The 15,226-nt window shown below is 43.8% G+C and overlaps 1 protein-coding gene across 1 annotated transcript in view; it reads left to right on the top strand.

The window, feature by feature from the left end:
• The first annotated feature begins 2,580 nt into the window (after window positions 1–2,580).
• The window catches only part of ACE2 (angiotensin I converting enzyme 2), a 49,396-nt gene continuing 36,750 nt past the window's right edge, over window positions 2,581–15,226 (top strand). The window contains exons 1-5 of the mRNA XM_015417581.1: window positions 2,581–2,763; window positions 4,290–4,448; window positions 12,204–12,297; window positions 12,769–12,912; window positions 13,877–13,989. Coding sequence (XP_015273067.1) covers window positions 2,581–2,763; window positions 4,290–4,448; window positions 12,204–12,297; window positions 12,769–12,912; window positions 13,877–13,989 — 693 coding nt within the window. The remainder of the gene's footprint in view (window positions 2,764–4,289; window positions 4,449–12,203; window positions 12,298–12,768; window positions 12,913–13,876; window positions 13,990–15,226) is intronic.

Here is a 15,226-nt window from a genome sequence, read left to right as displayed (position 1 = left end):
AGGCAAAAAATGATAGGAAACGGTGCCAGCAGTCACCCCATTTCTGCCACAGATATGTACCTGAGAGCGCTTCAGAGGATGGTGTGCAGGTCCCAGGTTCATGTTTTAAAAGCTGCCTGGGGGATTATGGACCATACACACACTTTCAACCTCAACATACCTCATAGGGTTGTTGTGCGGATCATACGGAGGAGAGGAGAATGATGTCAGCTGCTTTGGTTCCCACTGCAGGGAAAGGCTGCCCTTTCCCTAGACAGAGACTGCGGGGGGAGGGATGTAAACCTGAAGACAGACAGGCAGATAAAGGTAGGCTGATGGTTGCCAGGAAAGTACATAGGGTTGCCAACTCCAAGTTTGAAACTTCCAGGATATTTTAGGGATGAAGCCTGCTGAGGGTGGGGTCTGAGGAGGAGGAGGAAGCGGGGGACCTCAGACAGATACAATGCCATAGACCCCACTCTCCAAACAAGCTGTTGCCAATCTCCAGGTGACAGCTGGAGAGCTCATTAAGCTCTGGTGCTAATTCATGCTAATTCAAAGTGCTGGGGAAGTGTTCAAGGCTCCCTCTAAGCTGTGGAGTCCTGTGAGCAAAAATTCTACTTGGTGAGCTCCTGGCATTAAAGTTGTGAGCGAGCGATTTGGCTGCTGCATGAATTAGTTTGCTCTGAAGCCCTCCTTCCTGAGCTAAGACAAAAATCTGTGAGCCGGAGGCTAAAAACATGTGAGCTAGCTCACACAAACTCATCTTAGAGGGAACACTGGATGTGTTGCATTCTGGCAGGGGACAGTGTGAGTGTAGAAAATGATTTATTTGAAGGGCGGTGGTGGCGGTGATGAGCCGCCCCCCGCAGCCCTCATTTCGCCACCACCCCTCCCCGCCTGACTAGCCAGGCCTTCTGGAGAGCACTTGAAGGGAGCAGTTAAAGGACGGTGGCGGCAGCAGTGATGAGCTGCCCACCGCAGGTCCAATTTCACCGCCCCCCCCCACAAGTAGGCATTCTGGGGAGCACTTGAAGGACAGCGGCAGCGATGAGCCGCATGCTGCAGGCCTGATTTCGGCACCCCCCCACACGACGCAGGCCTTCTGGGGAGCAGTGCAAGGGTCGCTGCAGGCCAGTTTCCCCATTCCCCCCACCCCCGGCTTTGCAGGGCTTCATGGGGAGCAAGGGAACACTGCAGTCACACCTTTCAAACCCAGCTTTTAAGCGGCTGCACACTGTACCTCCTCAGTGAGGGAGACTCTGCCCGTTTCAACCCCCCACCCTGAGAAACACTCCACTGCCACCTTTCAGACCACCTTTCATTCAGGTACATGTTCTCCCATCTTTGTGGTCGTAGATCAGCATGTATCCCCCCCCAGCTACTCAAACCAGTGCACTGGCACCTATTTACTTTACCTCCTTCAAGTCGTTGCATGCTAATAGTTGCTTTACCTCCTTCCAGCCTATGCATTCGTTACAAATCACATCTTTCTAGATCTCATTGTATTGCTTTCACAACGGGCTTTACTGCTAGTAATATTATAATGCTACAGATTCCATTGCTGATTTCTCAGATAGCCCTCTAGTGGTGCAGGAGAAGTGGCCACTGCAGGGGACTGGTGGCAGAGACGTAGCCATAACCAGAAAGTTTGTGATCTTTCTTAAAATATCACCACAAAGCAGGTTTGGGAAAGATCATATGAAAGACAGGGAAAGTCCAGCAGATACACAGAAATACCATGATGCTATTGGGAAACAGGGGGAAAATACATCCCAACAGCATCCAAACTGAGTCAAGCTACCCCATGTGTAAGAAATCTACATGTCCATTATTGGCGAATTTTACTGTGGTATTGTTGAAGCTCGTGGACTGATCACCTGAGCTGACGTAATGCTGCTTAGAGGTAGGTCATCACAAGGGCTTCCACTGGCTGATCTGCTCTGATTCTAGAAGGGGTTCAGAGCAAGCGGATGGCCCTAAGACAGAAAGGAGTAGAGGAAGCAGTGTCCTAGGAGTGGATGAGTCATGTATTTCAGTAGGCAGCAGAATAAGGAAGCAGGGCTGGAAGAAGGAGTGGTCTAAAGGAAGGAGAAGAAGAGAAAGCCAGAGGGCAGGGTCCGAAGGAAGAAGTGGAAGAAGAGAGAAGAGGTCACACAGCCAGAAGTGCAGAGGTAAGGATATCAACTACTGATCAGAAGCAGCAGTCAGATCTTAGGTGTGCAGGCCTTTAGGATCCCTACATTCTTACATTGAGTAATACACGAGTTCTTCTCTTAGAAAATCTGAGACTACAGATAATCGCTCTATCATTGACAGGGCACTGGGGAAATATTAACTGTAAGTAACAGCCTTTAAAAAGAAAGCCATAAAATATTACTGGCAATTATGTTTCTCCAAAGTTAATCATTCACATTTTCTTGTTTGACTTAAAAAAAACACACAACTATTCTAGTTTTGTACTTTTGCTAGATTGAAACTATAAAATGCTTGATGAATTGGATTCTGTCTCTTTGCTGTGGCTGACTAGGCTGATGAGACAAGCACTTATAAGGACGTTTTCTTGAAGGAACCTCATTAAGTTTCCTTTCAGGAAGAGCTATGCGGAGGCATCTCTGTCTTCTTTGGAATTTGGCTCTTCTGGCTGCAGCCCAGGATGTGACCCAAAGGGCCAAAGAATTTCTGGAACAGTTTAACCCGCGAGCAGAAAATCTGTCTTATGAAAACTCACTTGCTTCATGGAATTACAATACCAATATCACAGAGGAGAATGCCTGGAAGATGGTGGGTACCTTTCACAAGTATTTGTTATTAAATTAGAAAATAAAAATAGAAATAATAAAGTACTAGCTTGATTCATTAAAGAGCTAAACCACCTTTGGGGAAATCTGAATATTATATGCTGGTTTATCAGCATGATACTACCTATGTGGTTCATATGGAACAAGATGGTAAATCCAATTCAAGATGGACAACAGGAGGGATTCTGTATTCACACAGAATCACCTGAGCAAACAACAGCGCACATATAGACCTGATAGAATTTGACGGAGATTTTCCAAAATGGTACAATCTCTAGATTCCCATAGATGGACAAAGCACTTATTGCCCAAACTGCTAGAAGGATCTCAGCTATTGTGTCCTGTTGCATCATAAGGTCTTCCCTGCTTCTAATTTTCTAACATCCCAGCCAGACTTCATGCTCTATCTACAGTGGCAGACACAATCCAGCATATGTTAACTAACCAACAAACATGACCAAGTCCCACTGAAACATATAAGGCTTATGTCAGTGGTTGGTTGTCAGTCATTAAGAGTGCAATTCTGTGCACATTTACTTGGGAATAAGCCCCGCTGAACACAGAAGAACTTAATTCTGAGTGGACGCATAGGATTACATTGCATTGCTTTCAATGACAATCAGGTATCTTGCAATATGTATAAAATCCACAATTTTTTAAAGCATTTTGAAGTTGGTTGCCACATGTTTTCAGCAAATTGTTTTTGGTTTAGCTTTTTATCACGCAGTGATGCTGTCTTAATTCAGCCTGGCTACATCTTAATCTAACAAGCCCACCACCCCACAGATTCTTTACAATAATTATGATTATCATTTTATTCAATATCCTGATAGCTGGAAAGCATGTGACTCTCAAAAGTCAAAAAAACACTGAAGATGCACAGAAGACTATTCAGGTTGCCAAGATCTCTATCAAGAACAAGTGGGATGTTTAGTGAAACTGCCAGTATTATTAACTTCTTTATTTTATTGAAATTTTGTTATCCTGCTTTCCCAAAAAATGGGGTCCAAAGCAACCCCATGCATATAAATTTAATGGCAATGTATTTTTGTCTAATACACACTCACAACCGACATACACCTCATGTGTTGCAAGTGTGTGCCAGACATTATTACGGGTAGAGATTTAATTCAAAAGTTAACACAGTGATAGTTCCTGTACTAAACAACTACATGTCCAACAAAGCAAAACAAACAACCAAGCAGAAAAAGATGTTCTAACAGCTGAATCTGTTTGGTTGGTTTATTTCTTAGTTAAGTCTTGGGGGTTAATAAAGCTGTCAGTGGATTGCACATATTATGGTTATATGTAGAAGACAGGCAAAATATCTTAGAATACATTTGATTTTATTACTAGAAATGGTTTAAATTGACTGCAAAAGTATATCTTGTGTGAGTGAATTTCATAAGAAAAAACTGCTGTATCAGGTCAAATGTCCACCTAGTCAAGCATTCACGGTTATATTTTCTTGAAAATGAATAATTCAGAATTCAAACAAATCTTTTTCAGGATGAAGTCGGCTCCAGATGGTCAGTGTTTTATCAAGAAGCTTCCCAAATGGCCAGTAGTTTTGATGTGAATAGCATTTCTGATCCCCATATCAAGCTCCAGATTCAGTCTCTGCAGTACAATGGATCCTCTGTACTATCAGCAGAAAAACGAAGCAAAGTATGTTTCTTAATCCCAGTAAATGGTTTGTGTAGCTGAATACATCTAGTGTGGGGCTATCAACTCCTGCCAGGGGAATTCCTGGATATTTGGGAGTGATTTCTGGGGAGGGGAATTTGGGGAGGAGACGTCATCCCGTAGAGTCCATCCTACACCTCTGTAGTCTGGTGGTCAGTTGTCACTCCAGCCCACCTTGAAACTGGCAACTCTAAACCAGCACAGAGAGTAGTCATACAATAATCCCTGTTCTCAGCTTTTATTCTGTAAATATAAACATGAATAATAAAAATTATAGAAATTCAGACATAGCCCTATATATAACATAAAGAACTCACAAACCAGGTTTTCTAACAAGATGACTTTACTTTGCAAAATTACTGTTACTTTACTTTGCAAAATTACTGTTTTAGTCCATCATTTCCTAAAAAGGCTGGAGGATGTACAGCCCAATTCTGTTCATTTACACAGAAGAAAGACCCACTCTGTTCCATTCTATGAGTATGTACCTGGGAGCAAGATCCATTATATTCTCTCCAAGAGAACGTGCATTGGCTGTTGAGAATTCTGAGAAGGGTGAATGTGAAGTAGCCATTATATAAACTGCCTGATTTCCAAGCTGGTTACTTGAAGTGGTTGATTCCAGTATTTCAGGCCATTTGTGATGAGGCTCTTAAAGCTTCACAGAGAAAACTTTTAAGTAAGTTTTCCCTACTTTTTTCTCACTGCAAGAACTTTCTGCCCAATCAGGTTTACTTGGAAGTAAGATCTATACATGGGACTAGATCCTTAGTAGGCTACAATGACTCTATGCCAGATAAAACAGGTCTCCTTTAAGAGATCAAAACCAAAGCAATATTCAGCAGATGAGTTTTTCCCCAACACTGAAATGCAGAACCCCTTTTATAGAACCTGTAGATGTTCAGTGTTCCTTATAGTCCTTAAAGGAACTGAGGATGTGCAGTGAATTCCTTTTTTGTTTTTTTTAAAAAGCAAATTATTTTTTTATTTTTTATTTTTAAATATGGGTTAAAAGCACATGCTCACCCAGGTTGCTCCCACAATGGCACTTTGGTCCAGTGTGTGGTCCCCCCCCCACACACACACTTCCACACAGCACCATGACACATTCGTGCACCTTACAGCTTTTCCTTGGGTTTATTGTGATCTTTCTTAAATATGCTTTACTGTAAAGCTTTGGGAAAGATTGCAGCGGGGGGAGAGGGTTTTTGGGTCAAGTCTTGGACTACTTCAGTCTGCTCATCCAGGATGAAGTTGACAAGACCTTGGCAGCAGTGAAGCCTACCACTTGTCCTCTTCATCCCTCCCATCATGGCTAATGAAATCTTGCGGCCATGTGGTGGGGACCTCCCTGAGGGAGACTGTCATCCCATCCCTTTCAACGGGGACTTTCCCAGGGAGTTAGTAACTACTGCCCTGTATCTAATTTACCATTTCTGGGCAAGGTAGTAGAGAAGGCAGTGGCAACACAGTTCCAGGCGTTCTTGGAGGAGGCTAATATCCTGGATCCTTTCCAGTCTGGCTTTCATCCTGCCCATAGTATCTGCCCTCTCCAGGGGAACTGATCGTCATAGGGTGGAGACCAGCTCACTGGGAGAACTCCAGGCCCTATCTACAGAATGGCAGGCATAGCATAGTCTCTGCAGTCAGGAACCCTGGGAAATCGGTGTCCCGGACCTTTGGGATGGAACCTATATGCATCGAGTTTGTATGTATATATGATCTGTGCAGACGTTACATTGAATGAGCATACCCACCGGCCCTGGTCTTCATTGTAACACAGCTTATGCAAGACCACATACCTGCTAGACCCGAGCCACTCATGGCTGGTGAAAGCTGGCGGTGAGAGGATACAGGGTCCCCTGGTAGACATTATCAATCTGTCCCTAGATCTGGGGGTCTATCCAGAGGAATTGTAGGAGGCTGTGGTCATAGCACTCTTGAAAAAGCCAACTTTGGATCCTTCTGATCCTTCCAATTACCACTTAGTTTTGAATTTTTTGTTTCTGGGCAAAGTAATTGAGAAAGTGGTTGTGGAACAGCTCCAGAGTTTCCTGGATGAGATGTTGGCCCTGGACTCATTCCGGTTTGGCTTCTGCCCTGGCCATTAGTTACCCTCATGTATGAACTTCATAGGCAGCCGGATTGAGGCAGGTCAGCCCTGTTGGTATTATTGGATCTCACAGCAGCATTCAACACAGTTAATCACATTCTTTTGACCTACCACCTGGCTGACATTGGAGTTTTGGGGGATAGTCTTATAGTGACTTGCCTCATTTCTCCAAGGCCAGGGACAGAGGGTGGTGCAGGAAGAGAGGGTATCGCTCAGGTACCCCTTAGTATGTGGGGTACCACAAGGGGCAATCCTATCCCTGATGCTATTTATCATCTATATGTGCCCCATTGCCCAGCTAGCGTGAGTTTGGACGTTCGAGCTGGGGTGTCATCAGTAAGCTGATGGGCGAGCCAGTGAGCCAAGTATGCTGATGACACCCACCTTTATCTGCTGATGAGCGGCCGGCCAGATTCCACCCTAGACAGTCTGGCAGAGGGGTTGGAGGCTGTGGTGGGATGGTTAAAATGGAGCCAGCTGAGATTGAATCCTTCTAAGATGGAGGTTGTGCGGCTGGGTCGAGGAGATTCAAGTGTGGGGATGTCAACTCCCAGCCCTTGATGGCATGCCTCTGAGACCGACACCTGCCATTAGGAGTCTGGGTGTGACCCTGGGCACCTCCTTAACAATGGAGGCCCAGGTCACAAATGTTGCCAGACTGGCATCCTTTCATCCACGCCAGACTAGGCAACTAGCCCCATACCTGTCTTGCCCTGACCTAGCCTCTGTAATCCATGCAACAGTCACCTCCAGACTGGATTACTGTAATTCACTCTATGTGGGCCTATCCTTGAGGCTGACCTGGAAACTCCAACTGGTACAAAATACAGCAGCACGGGTCCTTACGGGGATGTCACACACAGCACATATCCATCCAGTACTGCGTGAGTTGCATTGGCTTCCGGTGTAGTACTGGATCAGATTAAAGGTTATGGTGCTGACCTTTAAGATCCTTAATGACCAGGGACCTACATACCTTCGGGACCACCTCTCCTGATACACCCCCAGAACAGAGCTACACTTGGGAGATCAAAACTCATTGGCGGTCCCCCGCTTGAGAGATGTCCCGTTGTCCTCGACCAGAGCCAGGGCTTTCTCTGCCCTGGCTTCAACCTGGTGGAACTCTCTGCTGAGTAGCATCCGCACCCTCTGGGACGTACTATAATTCTGCAGGGCGTACAAGGCAGAGATGTTCCGCCAGGCGTTTGGTTGATTGTGTGTACACCACCCAGTCCTACTGGGGAGGGTGGTTAATGAATTCAATTAATAAAATAAACTGTTTTTTTCAGACCTCTGCATTAAGGCTTATGCCACTGTAGGAAAATTAGGCATGTAAGCTAAAGTTCTTTGTGGTGGTTCTTGCTTCACAGGAGCAATTTATACAATAGGATAACAATTTCCTCTGCCGTTTTCATGTAGAAGGCATCAAAATTGATTTTGTGTGTGTGCTCAAAGAGCTAATGCAGATATCCATTGTGCTTCAGAATACATTTAAATTGGCTCCAAGATAGCCTTTAATTTAAAACATCTTATTTTTAAGATAAAGAGGAAATAGCAACAGAGTCAAAGTTCATATGCTGTGTCCATATTTTTAAATAATGAAAGGCAATTAAAGATATATAAATATTCCTCTGCAAGGAAATACACTGTGTAGATTACTTAAAGGGTTATTTGAGGCCATATTATTTAACAATAAATCACTAAGGCTTCAATCCTACTTAAAATTCCTATGAATTCTGAGTAAACATGCAAAGGATTTGGCTGCAAGGGTATATCAATATATAGGAGGCTTGAAAACTGAACAGTTCTCTGCTTAACATCTCTCAGTTTGGATGGATTGTGGCCCTATAGAGGTTTCATGACTTGGCTACCAGTTTTCATGATGGAACTTTGCTATTCTCATAGTGCTAAAATACTGCACAAGGAGGCACAGCGAGCATAAAGACCTTCTGTGCCACAATTTATACTGTTGGGAGTTCTTGTGCTATTCTCTTTTTCAATATTATTTGTACCTCAGTCAATGGAAGTTTCTGCATATGGATGCACAAACAACACACAGTCAACTCCCAGTAACTTGGGAAACTGTGCGGTCCTAAGCAGAGTTACATGCCTTCTAAGTTCATTGCTGTCAATGGTGTGATTCTGTTGAGGATTGCCCTGGAGCAGTCCTAGTGGCTGTTCATACATCTCCTTCCCCATAGAGTCTGAGAAGGAGCTATGATGACATGGATGTGCAGTCATCAGATGCTTGAAGACACTCTAGCTCTGACTTAGATAGCCACACAGGTGCTTTTTGGACCTAAATTGGAAGCTGTTCTAATTCAGCAACTGTGCATTTGGCACCAGACACATGACTTTCATCTTTAGAGGCCTCACAAACACCTTTGTCTTGTGTCCATAGATCTTGCTGTTTAAGCTCATTTTCTTGGTCAAGTATTCACTTATTGGTTATCGTATTGTAGTATGTATTATTGTTATGTGTTCCTCAATACTGTTTGACCTCTGAAGAAGGCCCCAATAGGGCAGCAACACATCAGGTCATTTGTATTGGCCCTTGTGTTTAGGCCATGAACTTTTTAACACGGCTTTCCTTGGGCCCTTATATGTTTTTAACTGTTTTTCTAATAACTACATGTATTTTTATTTACATTTGTTTATTTATTCAATTTGCTATCCCGCCCTAACCCCTAAGGGTCTCTGGGCGGCTTACAGAGAGTGCTAATCACATTTTTACAGAATCTAACCTAGGGCCACAGACATACAGGGGTGGTGACTACCCTACCAGGCACCCCTTTTTTTTTTTGCGGTGGATCTTCGGTTGTTGTTTTGTTCTTGCGGACGGTAGTCGGCGGCGTCCTTTCTGGTGCTGGTCTTTGGAGTTCCCTTCTTCCGGCTGTAGCTATTCCATTTCCGGGCCAGGACCACTCGCACTTCCGCGCATGCTCCGCTGCGGCCTCTGTCCTGATGAGGCTCCGGCCTGCTGCGTTGTTTTTTTGTATATTATTTCAACTAGGTTTTTTAATACTGGCACTTTATCAGACTTCTTTCAATATCTGTTTAGGCATGCTGAATTAGGATCTTGAAAGCATGTTTTGCTGTTGTTCAGTTGCTGGCTAGGAAGGAAGGAAGGAAGGAAGGAAGGAAGGAAGGAAGGAAGGAAGGAAGGAAGGAAGGAAGGAGAGAGGGAGAGAGGGAGAGAGGGAGGGAGGGAGGGAGGGAGAGAGAGAGAGAGAGAGAGAGAGAGAAAGAAAGAAAGAAAGAAAGAAAGAAAGAAAGAAAGAAAGAAAGAAAGAAAGAAAGAAAGAAAGAAAGAAAGAAAGAAATTGCTGCTGCTGTTCTACAGCTGTTTATGCAAGAGCTTGTGTAAGAATTAGTGCACGGCTGTGTTGAGGTTTATGGCAAGTCTCATGCTTGTGCAAGCTCTTGCACAAGCAGAACATCTTTGGATTTAGTTTTGCTTTCCTTATGCTATACTTTATTTCGAAATTCCTCTATGAATGGAAGGAACCTTTTGCATGTGCATCTTTCAATCCAGCCTTTTCTATTCCTCGTGTTATGTTCCTGTCAGTGGGCTGGATCCACCCAGCTTCTTGACTCTGTCTCACCCAGTCCTCTTCCTTATTACAGCCAGGTTAAGGTTGCCAGCTCTGGGTTTGGAAATACCTGGAGACTGGGGGGTGGGCCTGGGGAGGTGGGGTTTGCAATAGAATGCCACAGGATCCACCCTCCAAAGCAGCCTTTTTCTCCAGGGGAACTGATCTTGGTCACCTGGAGATCAATTGTAATAGTGGGAGATCTCCAGGTGTCACCTGGAGGCTGGGAACCCGACTCATCCTACATAGCTTTGCCCATGCAGGTCCCACAATTCTCAGCATTGCCCTTTTGGGGTGGCCAAAAAAGATCCCTCCTCCTTTTTTAACTAGTGGGAAAGCTGGTTGAATCCAGCCCAATATAATCCTATGAAAATCAAGCTTGCAAATTGCCACTTGCCTGGTCACCTATGGCAAGCAAGGGCACCTCCAGACAACCTGGTTGGGAAAGGTTTTGTAAATTGTAAGTTAGTTGTTTTTCCTGAGACTGCAAAGTACTACAGATGGTACTAACAGGAGGCAGGCTAGCAATTTTTTGTGTGGAGTAGTAAATTTGATGTATTTATCCATTCGAAAATTGGTGTGTGTGGGGAACATGGTTTTTTCTAACTTTGCTTATCCAGCCCCTCTTGATCATACTGGCACTAAGGGCAGACTGGGGTCTTATAGATTCTTTTCTTGTTTTTCGCTGCCACAATTTTGCTTAAAAGTAAAATACCCTGTTTTACATAAATATCCGTAAACATACTGCTAGTAAGCACAGGATAGTCAGACAACACTGAGACCAATGTAGAATCAGAACAAAAGAGGAAAATGTTTGTTAAAGAATTCAATATTTTAAAAGTATAATTTGAATATTTAACTGTTTGCATGCACACCCGATTGTTCCTTTCAGTGTTACTGTAACCAAGGGAGGTTGCAATGCCTATGCTAGTTCTCTTCCCTAATAAATTCAAATATGCAATTTCTCTGTCTTTATCTTTCACCAGCTCAAGTCCTCACTCATAGAGCTGTTGTGCTCCTCTGAATCCTTCCCTTGTGTCAGCTCTTCCTTGGCTTGTTCAATAACTTGAATACAAGATTCAGAACAACCCCAGGAAGGAGTGACATGTATGAAGCTAGTAATTTCTCCTCATGGATGATAATGGAATAAGGACACCAAGGCACTGCACCTGGAAGATTCCACCTCTCCCTCAGCATACCTTCTCAGGGTCCTCTTTCTTCAGCTTTCTTCTCCCTGTCAGCGCCACTTGGGGTTGCCAGTTCCCCATAGCTCTTGGCAGGGGATGGGGGGTAATGTAAGGTTGCCATTGGGTACGCTCCGGGTTGGGAAACTCATGGAGATCTGGGAGTGACACTTGGAGAGGACAGGAACATCAATGGGGTGCAATGACACAGAATTCGCGCTCCAAAAGCATCCATTTTCTCCAGGGGAACTGATCTCTCTAGTCTGGAGATCAGTTGTGATTCTGGGAGATCTCCAGGCCTCACTTGGAGGTTGACAACCCTACACTGAAAACCTCAGTGTCCTTGAAGCAACTAACTAGGCCTCAGGCCCACAACTTGTCAGGCTGTCTAAAGTTAAGGATGTCAGCCTCTAGGTCCCCAGGAATTACAGCCCATCTCCCCAGACTACAGAGATGGTTTGGAAGGTGGACTCGATGGCATCATACCCAATGGGGTCCCTGTCCTCCCCAGGCCCCATCCCCAAATTTCAAGGAGTTTCCCAACCTGGAGCTGGCAATCCTACTCCCCTTCCCCCACGGGTGTCCAAGGAGGACCTGGCAACCCTCAGGCCTGCAATATCTGCAGCTTTCGCTCCCCCAAGAAGCAAAATCCCCTCACATTTATTTAATAACTTTACAATTTCTCAATGTGTTCAATAACTTTCCACACAGGACTTCAGCTTTTTAAATACAATTTACAAGGCTGATATTTCAGCATCCTATCTCTGATTTGTCCACCTGCCTCTTGGATAAATAAGGAAGTGCTATATCCTCATTTTCAATTATATTCTTCCAATTTAAATTGCAGCTGTACAGCATTTTAAGTACGATGAGCACCCTTTACAGTACCGGGACTGTGTGCAACCTGGCAGATACCTCTACATGTTTGCCCCTGGAACCAGGTGCAGTATGAACGATGAGCCTCTACTGTGGCCTTTAATATAAAGTCTACAACAATGGCAATGACTGTATAACTGAATATCATCTTTCAATGACCATTTAATGTGTTCACATTTGTAGAAGCCAAGCCTGTGTGCTTTTGGTATTTTCATTATTTTATTACACTGCAGTCACTACAGGCACTTTTTGTGGCCTAATTAATGAATAAAACAAAACAGGCCTTTACATTTTAATTAATTTATTTGATTTGAAGGAAGGAAGGAACATTAGTAAGGGCAAATTAACTCTACCATATTTTGGGTCAGCATAGAGACAATAAAGATGACCTGACCACTCTTATCACTGGACCCACTTAACTTATCTATGCACAAATTTAAAATTATTTGAAGTGGCCCTCTATGTCAGATATGTATATGTACACTTTAGGCAAATCAAGATTTTAAGTCATCATGATTCTTTGCTTATGATGATAGGTCTGGATGCTATAATGGCCGACAGTACTGATTATTCAGAGAGACTGTGGGCTTGGCAAGGCTGGAGAGCTGACATTGGCAAGAAAATGAGGCCTTTATATGAAGGTTATGTTGAACTGAAGAATGAGATTGCAAGGGGGACTAGTAAGTTATGATCATCTCTTTTTTCTTTTCTTTCTTTGCTGAATGTTCTGTGTTCATGTGCAGTCCCTTTTGCGGATGACTGGAAATACAAACTACTGCTAAATGATAATATTTTGATGTATTTGCTTTAAGTAATATATACTTTGTCCTAATTCTATGTAAGAGTATCCAAATCCCACGGGAAAATGTCAAATGGATGAAGTGTGCTCTGAGCCCTAAAAGTTCAGGCTGCAATGTATCTTTTAGTCTTTAAGAGTTGCCAGTTGTTTTTACTGCAATGAACATGGCTACCCCACTGGAAAATAGCTCTGTGGCTGAACTGATGGTTACACAGAAGGGCAATATCACGTAATATGAGGGGTAAACCATTATTCTCTGAAACTTGGCCATTTACAGTGCAATCCTAGGCAGAATTGAAAGTCTAAACAAGATTTTATTCTAGCAGAAATTTTTGTAGACTAGAAGTGACTTCATCAGATGCCTCAAATGGCAGACATTTATATAAGAGGTTATGGAGAAAACATAAACTGCAGGGTCTGAGGGTCATGTTTCTTGTACTTCCTGAATGTCATATAGAATCTTTTTGTACATACTTTACATCTGATGGAATGGGCTCTAGTCCACAAATGTTTATGCTAGAATGAAACTGGGTTAGTTTTAAAGGTGCTCCTGAACTCCTGTTTATTTCTGCTGTTTCCTACAGTGGCTGACCACGTTCCCCACAGAAAGCCACAAGCAACAACCTTCCTCCTGTGTTAGTCCTCAGCCGCTGCCAGCTGGTGGTCAGAGTCACAGAAGCCTTTAAGCAAAGACATTTATTTTAGCCACCGTGGCTAATAGCATTTGATCATTTATTGTTTGAATGAATTTAATCAGTTTGGAGTTGTATCTGCTCAGACTCAGAGCCTGTGGCTTGTGGTTTACTGTGCTCTAATAGAAATAACTGCATAGATTTGCTTTTCAGATTATTCTGACTATGGAGATTACTGGAGAGGAAATTATGAAACAGATTATCCCGAGGATTATCGATACAGACGCGAGCAGCTGATCACCGATGTGGAAGAAACATTTCAACAAGTAAGATTTACAGTACAATTTTAAAGTAGGGTTGCTGGCCTCCAGGTGGGACCTGGGGATCCCCTGGAATTACAGCTCATCTCCAGACTACAGAGATCAGTCCCCCTGGAGAAAATGGATGCTTTGGAGGGTGGACTCTGTGGTATTGTACCCCACTGAGGTTCCTGTCCTCCCCAGGCTCCATCCCCATGTCTCCAGGAGCTTCCCAACCTGGATCTGGCTACTCTACTCCCCATCCCCCGCCGGTGGCCAAGGGGGACCTGGCAACCCAATCCTAAACAGTTGTACCCTTTTAAGCCCACTGATTTAAAATGCCTTAGAAGGTGTAACTCTGCTTAGAATGGCGCTGTCAGTCGCTATACTAAAGCTTCATTCAGAAGATTACTTGTCCTAGGCACTTTCTTCCAAGTAAGGACACAAGACACACAAGTACGGGTTTAACTAGTTTACTGATATGGCTGATCTACATCATAGTATACTAAAATATGCTAACATATTTTAAGGGGTGGGCTGCACTAGGCAGCCTTACCATAGTTGACATTATTCAGGCAAATCCTCCCTGGCTCCAAACTTGGCCAGCGATGATGCCAGCCTTTCTTTCCTTGCCTGCACATGCAACATGCCAAGGGATGCCAAGCTTTCTCCCCCTCCGATAATGTGCTGTGACTACAGGTTTGGCTGCATGGGCAAATGCCCACATGGGAGGGGCCCTGCCAGTCCTGTTCAGTGTCTCATTTGTACAGGGGGAAGGGGCCTGGGCAACCAGATCCATAGCTTTAGTGCCATGAATGCCTTTTTTATTCTAGTATCAGAACACAAGTGAAAATTAAAGACTTTGGATTATTGATAGAACTGTTGATACACCTCAGCGTTCTGATTCTTGACAGAACTATAGAATTCCAAATGTCCTTTAGAGCAAGGGTGTCAAACATGCAGCTCGTGGGCCAGATGAGACCCTCAGAGTGCTTCCATCAGGCCCACAGTGGAACTGGCCATCTCCTGCTGCCAGTTCTGCTGCTGCATCATAGCTTGCTTCATCAGACTCTCTTAATCCCTCAGCCATTTCATGTTTTAACCTGGGTCCTAGACTCAGAACTCTGAGCATGAGATTTCTGTGGTGAATGTCAATAAATCAAAAGTAAGTTTGCAGCTTACAGTGCTATTGTTTTAAGCACGTTTTTATTTTAAGTTTAAAAAAATATTTGTGTTTGTGTCCTTTATAAAGTTTATATCGCCA

This window comes from Gekko japonicus, unplaced genomic scaffold (genome assembly GCF_001447785.1).
Source record: "Gekko japonicus isolate JY-2015 unplaced genomic scaffold, Gekko_japonicus_V1.1 scaffold18, whole genome shotgun sequence".
Classification (NCBI taxonomy): Eukaryota; Metazoa; Chordata; class Lepidosauria; order Squamata; family Gekkonidae; genus Gekko; species Gekko japonicus.
Note: the sequence above shows the minus strand (reverse complement) of the source record. Positions and strands in the feature narration are given on the sequence as shown.